Here is an 8,713-nt window from a genome sequence, read left to right as displayed (position 1 = left end):
ACACTGATATTCCAGTGGATGTATCGGAGAGCAACTTGGGCTTAGTACCTTGCCCGGGGATCAAACCACCGACCCTCTGATTAGTAGCTGACCTGCTCTAGCTCCTGGGCTACAGCCACTGAAAGCAGGAAATATAGCAGTCCAAACATGAAGATGCGAAAGCATGGATGACATTTGTGGTGTTTTTAAAATAAAATATATATAAATTTAAAAAAAAGATCCTTTTTTGGGCCTGATGAAAGGACCTCTGGCGTAGGATCACTGAGCTGATTGTCTGCATGGCAGTGGAAATTAGGACTCTACAATAAATATATTGTAAATAAATATATTTTTATATATGTAAATATACCATTGCCCTTCTGAATGTTGTTGTGCTCTTTTGCCAAAACATTAATTGTGCAGGTTTAGAACACTGCTGCAATCAATGGAGTGCTTTGTATGTAAGATAGCATTGTGTCAGAGGTGCCTGTGGTACTCTTTGAATTGATGGCAGCATAAAATTGGAGAATATTTTAAGAGGAGAATTTGTGTCCCAAAGATGAAAACATCCTTTAGAATAACAGCTCCTCACTTTGGGAAAATTATTCTAGCTTTGTGACAGTCAGTATGAGTTGTTTGGAGAAAACCAAACAGCCTATCAGTACATAACTCACAGCATTATGACCATTATCTGTCTTATGGTTTTATCCCTTTGATGCAGCTTTGCAAACCTAAGCTGTTCTGCCATGTGCTTTTCTTAGAGACGAGAGGCCTTTTCCTTGTATAGCTTCTAAAGAAGCCATACTTGTTCAATGTTTTTCTGATTGTACTGTCATGAACTTAAGCATTTAACATGCTAACTTCTGTAGCATCTTAGATGTAGCTCATGGTGCTTTTGCAACCATTGCATGGTCTTATTTTGATGAGCAACACCTATTTAGCCACTTAATTCCCATGAAAGCAATGAGAGCCTACTGAGTGTTTTACAAGACGATTTAGAAAGTGACAACTTTCTTTTCCACATGACTGTATAAATGGATTATCTTGACCCAGGGATGCCATTTAGATTGAGAATATGGGAAAGACCCCATGAAGGATGGCTGAGGATGGGGAGAATTCTCCTATGAAGACAAGACAGGAGCCTTTGTACCAACACCAGCAGTTTCTATGGACAATGTGGCCATCTGTTTCAAATGCAGTACACAGATCAAATAAAATTTTATTATAACAGTCCCAAGAAGCACATTATTTTATTCAAAACCTCCATGTAAATCATGCCGGATCATTTTCTTATTTTTTTCACTTATGATCTGCCCAGATAAAATAAAAACACATTTGCCATTCATCACCTATGAATCCAACATGCAAATTAAAAAGGGTTTTAATCCGTCCAGCTGTTATTTTACACACACACACACAGAGAGAGCTCTGAGGTAGATAATTTCCTCTGTGGTCCTGTAGGGGTTGCTGTGTCCACCCACCATGATCAGATTTCTTGATGACGTAACGCAAGGCTGTGTGTTTTTGCAGCTGGATAGGACATCCCTCATCAGAAACGCGCTGTCATGTTTCACAGTAACCACATTAACCATTAGCCAGCAGAGCACACGCGTTGTTTTAGTCACACTGTGTCCTCGTGGACCTTTTTTTTGTCAGGTAGATATTTTATTATTACCAGCTCTTACCTCCTGCTGCTGCAGCTCACAGACACTCGGCTCTCCTCCAGCCCAGCCCGCGACTGCTTCTCCCCACACAGCCTTTATTTTATTTTTTTTATTATTAACTTTAAATTTGCAATCATGGGTATCAATAAGACGTACATGAGGATCGCCTATGCTTCGTTTGGTACGATCGTGGGCTTTTCAGCCTTTCTGGTGTGGAACTTCGTGTACAATCAGCCTTGGACTGGAGCCATGGGGGGACTGTCAGGTGAAGTAAACACTCTCTGCAGCGATACATGTGATGAGTGTGAGGAGCAGTGAATGAGAGATTTATTGGCATTTATGGGAGCGTAGAGTTAGAGATGTGTCACAGGTATAACTTCTATTTCAAGGCCAGGTCATCTAACTTTATGACACATGCGGCAACCAAATGTGTGCGTAAATATTGCACTTTTAAAAAAAAAATGTTTTTGTTAAATTTACTGTTTGTCTTGAAGACCTTAAAATAATCAGATGTCACTTTATGTTCATAAACTTCTACACAAGTGTCTTTTTTAAATAGAAAGTTTAAATATGTTCAAGACCCAAATCCTATAAATCTAAGTAAAATAAGTCGCTCTGTGTTCATCTGAATTATGAATTAATTCTCAGAACATTTAGACAAATAACACTATCCACAGTAGAAGAGTCTTTTTCAGCATCATTTATTAACAAGTATAATAGCATTCCTGTTGTTTATACTTTAATCTGTTCCCACTGGTGAACACCTACTAGATCAACCATTAGAGTCTCCGTTCTCCAATGTCAGTTTTTAAAGGACATTTTTAAAACCTTTCCAATCCTGAATCACCAGTACTTTGTATGACTTACTGTGGACATTGATGGTGAATAAGGGAGCGTGATGTATAATCCATGTCCGAGTATAATCCGAGTACAGATTTACACCTGGTTAAAGGGCATGTCTGTGCAAACTCACAATAAAAGGAAAATATGTCAACATTGCAAAAGAAAGGCTGTTGTTTTAGAGCAGTAGCATTTCCTTTACGACTGTGCTGCTTTGAGTTCAGATATTATCATGCAGTGTGAACATATGGACAATGGACTTGACAGGATGTCACAAATCGCAATGTTAGATCCTGTTAGGTTTGCCAAAAAGATAAAAATGCTTCCGCCCATGCACAACCGTGCAACGGTGATAAAAGAGTTGCATCTGGAAATTTGACCTTTGAAACTCTATCGAGGTTTACAGATGAGCATCTGAAACCTCTGCGCTCATCTGCTGATAGGGTGTAGTGTACTCAGTGTTAGAGGTTGTTAAATGTGCATTTTTACCAAAGATCAAACTAGTTAAAGTACAACAGTGGTGTCATCTTTTTGTGCAGTTAGTCAGTAACCATTCCTAATTACATTGGTAGTAACACATTAATCGGACTGAAAATGAAGAGCTGCAATTTCTTTGTCCATCAGGCTGGGGCGTAATTGACGTGCCTGATTTATTTCACAGTCAGTCAGCGTTGAAAAGAATTGGGCTATTGATTTTAATCAAAGCTGTTATTTTATTAACACAATATCAGAAATAATCCAGCACATGAAGTAGAGTCATGGTTGTTGTTGTATGCTTGCATACAGACTGTCCATCCCAACTTCTTCTTTTTTTTAAATATATAAAAAACTTAGCACACAGTAAACAGTTAAAGGTTCATTTGCACCATACCATGTTTTCCTCATTCTTTTAAAAATACATATTGATATAATATCAAGATTTTGAATTCTTTTACCCACAAGTAAATCTGAATCTGATCCTGTGAGACCACAAACATGTTTACATGATGATGAGTCATCCCACAGGAAAGAGCAAAAGTGTATCCTGTGCATCTTCACTGATCTTCAACTAATATAAAAGTTGTTGCACTTCCTTCTGTTGCAATGACAAAAAGAGAAGTGTGATTTGTTGACTCAGCATTTGGCAGCATGCTGTGTCATGATCCAGCATTTATTGATTATACAAACAAAAGTTCATGACCAGTCAAATTTATTTCAATGACTGGTATATGCAGTCATGTGAAAAAGACAGTTTTCACTGTGAAAGCTAAGTACACTCTTACTTCTTCCATATGAATTAAGAGGGTAAATAGTGCACCTGATTAAATGATTCAGCAAGTGTGAGCACCTGTATAAAAGCAGATGTTTTGTTAATTTTCTAGGATCGAGCTTTCAAGTCTTTCCGGAAGTGACACCCCAGCAAATTTACAATAAGGTTAGACTCAAACTCAAAGGAGTTTCTGAACAAGTATGGCTCATTTGGAAGGGATACAAAGAGAAAGCCTCTTTTCACTAAAAAGCACATGCAGATGTTTGGCTATAATGCACTGCACAAACACCTCGTACCGACTGTTGAGCATGGCAGTTGGAAGGTTGATGATTAGGGTTTTTTCCGCCATAGGAGCTGAGCTCCTGAAGTAGCATCTTGTAGTCACTATATCAACCATGAACTGCTCTGTATACCCAGGTATTCTAGAGTCAAATATGAAGGCTCGTGTGTTACTTAGCTAAAAGTGGATTATGCAGTACAACAAAGTTCCCAAGCACTCTAGCAAATCTATAACGCAATGACTGAAAGAGAAAAGAATTAAGGTGTTGCAATGGTCCAGTCAAAGTCCAGACCTCAGCTTGATTAAAATACTGTAGCAGGACCTTAAGAAAGCTGCGCATAAACAAATACCCCAAAACCTCAATGGACTCAGCAAACAAAGAAAAGTGGGCCAGAATTCCTCCCAAATAATGTTAGCGACTAACAACTTCATAATGAAAACCATTACTTTAAATTATCTCTGCTGTGGGTGGTGCTACAAGCGTCTGAATCATGAGGTGTACTTAGTTTTTCACAGGCTCTTTCACATGGCTGTATGTTCAGTTCAGCTGTAAGTGTGTTGTTTACTACACATTTTTAATGTTAGTGTTAATTGTCAGGGACAGTCTGCATTAATGAAGGTTACCATAAATGTGCCAGTGTTAGCCAAATGGCTGAGGCAGAATCTGCCTCCTAGCTACTTTTTGAAAACATAAAAGTCATTAAAGGATAAAGTGAGCAAAAACTAGGCAAACAGTTGATGTTAGACAGAACATACAGTTAGCTTGTATGAATTACAAATCAATCAAACAAAAAGAAAATGTGAGCATACCGGTATAAGGAAAACAGCTAGGTATGATGGCTTTAAGGTTACATTCAAAGTTAGAATAATGTTCCAGAAGTGAGGAGCTGTTATTGTAAAGGATGTTTTCCTCTTTGGGACACAAATTGGTCCCTCAGAGTATTTTCCAAATTTCCAAGCTGCCATCAACTCAAAGGGGGTTTAAAACGTACTTGACACAAGTTTAATCTTTAATCTTTTCCCCACTGATGAACTCAAGTAAACTGAAATCAAACACTTGAGAATCAGAACTCTTATAGATACCACCAAATACAGATTCTCAGCCAGTCTCACTGTAATATTCAGACTTCCTCCTCCAGTCAGACTTAGTTTTCAGCACCAGTCCTGACGTAAGGCTTAAAGGTTAGTAAAACAAGAGCTTTAGCATTAAATCTGAATCAGAGAGGAGTTGAATATGTGCACAACAACTGCAGCTCTGTTACAGTGCAACAATAAAATTAAAAAAGTGTAATAATGTGGAAATGTGTTGATGCATTTACATATTATTAGAAAATGGCAAGAAGGTGGATCATATCATGTAAAACCTGTAGTACTCTGCCTTTTAAACAGACTCATGAAGCTGAAAGCTAACTTTGCTGTCTGTACCTGGTCTCTTCCTTCAGGTGTGTTGGCACTCTGGACCCTGATCACTCACATCATGTACCTGCAGGACTACTGGCGGACCTGGCTGAAAGGCCTCAGGTTTTTCATGCTCATTGGGATTTTCTTCTCTCTGCTGGCACTCGCAAGCTTCGTTGTTTTCCTGGGCATTGGCGCCCTATACAAAGACAGTGAGTTGTTCGGCATCACTTTCTGGTCTCACTTCATTTTTTTTTATGTATATTGTTCATTACCAAACAGCTCTGTGGTGTACATACTCAGACTTGTTGCTATGTGAAATCATTGTTTATCAATTACTTATTTCAAATAGTTTTATTATTTGACCCAGTACTTTGCAGCCAGCATCTTTTACTTTACAGAAGAAAGGGTTCAGTTAAAAGATGGTTGTAGAGTGGGACATTTAATGTGTTTAGGTCCTAATAACCCCAAGTGCTTGCTCACAAGGGGTTATTTGATTGTCAAAGTGCCCTGAGGGAGCTGTTGTGTGGATTGGTTCTATATAAATAAAATTGAATTGAATTGTGTGTCTCTGTTTTCGCAGCCTTCACTGACCCTCAGAGCTTCTACCTGTCCTGTGTGTGGAGCGTCATGACCCTGAAATGGTCCTTCATGCTCACCCACACTGCTGAACAATACCGCACTGAGTTTGAGGACATCGGTATCCTCAGTGACTTCTGAGGGAAAGTCCTGCATCTTACAGAAGATGCACAGACTTGCTCTCACAGTGTGGAGCTGATGGAGGAGTAAAAAAATAAACCAGCAGTGCTTTTTTTCTTTTCTTTATGCAGAGCATCATGACCTTGAACAGGGTCTCCACGTCACCACGTACTGGTTCATTTTTAATTCTGAGCAGGATTTTTCGCTGACTTCTAAACTTTTCTGATAAATCCAGCTCCGTTTTATACTAGCCCAGATAGATTTTATTTTCTTACTTTTTCGTTCACCCCTGAATCTACACAGTGTCCTCTTGGTAAAACATTCCTAGAATATGATCAATTTTTTAACCACATCGCAATTAAAGAACTTGTTGCAAATTTACCGACTCTTCTGTGAAAACCTTCAGTTCAACGCTGCAGCCACTAGGGGGTATCCCTCTTCCAGATATAAATGTATAGTTCATGGGCGTTTCTTATCGTTCTATCTGTGTGATATTTCTATTTAAGGTGGGTTTTTTTTACTAGCTTACAGGTTGTACATTGAGTAATCAAATGACAAAATCAGATCACAAAGCACCGGTCCCTTGATGTACAGTGATTTAAAGCTGATATACATTCACACACTGCTTTAAAAGTGCGTCGAGGCCTTATTGAAGGCAGGTAAGCCTGAAATCCTTCATCATTTAGGCTTTCCTGTGAAATTCCAAATAAGCACCAATGTATTGGTACTGTATGTTTCTGAACTTTGAACCAGCATTTTTATTGTATGAGTGATTTTTTTAAATTTTATTTTATTTTTTGTCTGTGTGACAAAAAGGTGAAACGGGCATTCATTGGGCTGTGATGACACTGTTATGCACACTTAAGTAATCAAGTTACTTTGTTTTATATCATCCATGTGAAACCCGATTATGGACATTTATATTGTAAGGTGAGTCTGGAAACTTTGTGCATCCGCATGTATCATTTGACTGAATGTAGGTGTGTGTGTGTTTGTGCAGGAGTGTCTCTAAGAGTGCTGTTAATAAAGTCTGAAAATGTGCATGGCTGTGACCAAGAGCTCTTCCTCTTTTCTGACCAGGAATTTCTTTGTTTCTTTTGCACTTTCTGTTCCTCTAAAATTTTTAATGTCTGCTGTTCTTTAAAAAGTACAACACCGCCCCCCCCTCCATCAAAAAAAATAAATAAAATAAAATAAAAAAATCACAAAGCTTATAATGTGAGTATTAGAAACTATTATGGAATCAGTTTGAAAGTGTCATGCACTCCTCTTCTGACTAAGCCCGGGGCAGAAGGGTCAGTGTTTTTAGGCATTAAAATGTGATTTGCACCCTGACAGGAATGAAGCACTTCTCCCACCAAGCCGAGCCACCCTTCTGAAGAGAAAACATCCCCACTGCATTGCAATCGCAACAGTAAACGCAGGCAATAACCTGCACTTTGAAGTTGAGCAATTATTCCATTTATCCACATTTTTATTTTGTCCCTCAAAGGAAAGGTGGGGGGTGGGGGAGGCTGGTTCAGGGTGTTTTTTTTTTTTTTGCTATATGATTTTGTTAAAGCAGCTGCCTGATAGAAGCACTTTGAAGTTGATGTGAAAAATATGTTAGCGAATTTTTACAGTGCTATCATTTTTTGGTGTTCTTTCGCTCATTAAGTTATTTTTTAGGAGAAAAATATCTGGCGGAAGAAAAAAAAGTGTCCCCTTAATTCCATCCTGCAGTGCTCATTAAGGAAAGAACTCCTGCTATGCTGAGGATTAAAAGAAGTGAATTTTGGCATGGTGCTTGGTTATTTACTATATTTATCAATAACTTTGATCCTGGAAAAGCCACCATGATTATTTCACTTTGTTGCTGTCCTACATCCTTCCTCTGCGTTTTACCAACATTTTTGTGGTGCTTATATCTTAATTGCATTATACTGGTTTGTTTGTAAGCCCGGAGAGTCTCGCAGCATCAAGGTAATTGCGATGTTGTGGTTAAATCACCATGGTAACGTTGTTTTTATCTGGCTGTTATAAACTTCGACATTAAGAAACTGAAAAACAATCCAGCTCACTTTCCATCAAGCGGGCTGGGGGCTTTGGAACCAAATGCACCCTATTAAGTTTATACACCAGCCTGTAAAATGTGCATGTGTGTGTTTGTGTGTGTGTAGTATGTAAAGAGAGGGAGGGGTCTCTTTTTATTCAATTACAGGACTCTACCCAAATCAAGGGAGGAAGTTGTCTTGACTGGCAGTCTGGCAGAGTGTGGAGAGACTGGAAACAATAGTTTAGACATTCAAATAACCCAAATATCCTAAACATCCTGTATAATTACACACTGCAGAGCAAACACAAGATGACTGTTTAAATCTATAGCAAGCAACCGGCAAGAAGTAAAGATGTTCCTTTGCATTCAGCATACACTTACAGTCAGAATTTGAGTGTCTGACTTCAGTTATAGAACAGCAAATTTGGACCTGTTCATGTGTTCACACTGGCACATGAAAGTGAACAGTTAGAGCACATTTAGCTTTTGTAGATGTGTCAACAGTCTGTTCACACTTATATTTATTATAACACCACTAGCATCAAAATGCATAGAGAGAAAGAAAAACT

General features: G+C 38.5%; 1 protein-coding gene across 1 annotated transcript; it reads left to right on the top strand.

Annotated features, from left to right (window-relative positions):
- Positions 1–1,539: 1,539 nt before the first annotated feature.
- Positions 1,540–7,150, top strand: LOC101466104 (heme transporter hrg1-B). Its single transcript, XM_004545140.4, has 3 exons — positions 1,540–1,908; positions 5,455–5,622; positions 5,994–7,150. The coding sequence occupies exons 1-3, from the start codon at positions 1,779–1,781 to the stop codon at positions 6,128–6,130; spliced, it is 435 nt and encodes a 144-aa protein (XP_004545197.1). The 5' UTR covers positions 1,540–1,778; the 3' UTR covers positions 6,131–7,150.
- Positions 7,151–8,713: the final 1,563 nt, after the last annotated feature.

This window comes from Maylandia zebra, linkage group LG5 (genome assembly GCF_041146795.1).
Source record: "Maylandia zebra isolate NMK-2024a linkage group LG5, Mzebra_GT3a, whole genome shotgun sequence".
Classification (NCBI taxonomy): Eukaryota; Metazoa; Chordata; class Actinopteri; order Cichliformes; family Cichlidae; genus Maylandia; species Maylandia zebra.
This window is presented reverse-complemented; position numbering and strand designations above follow the sequence as displayed.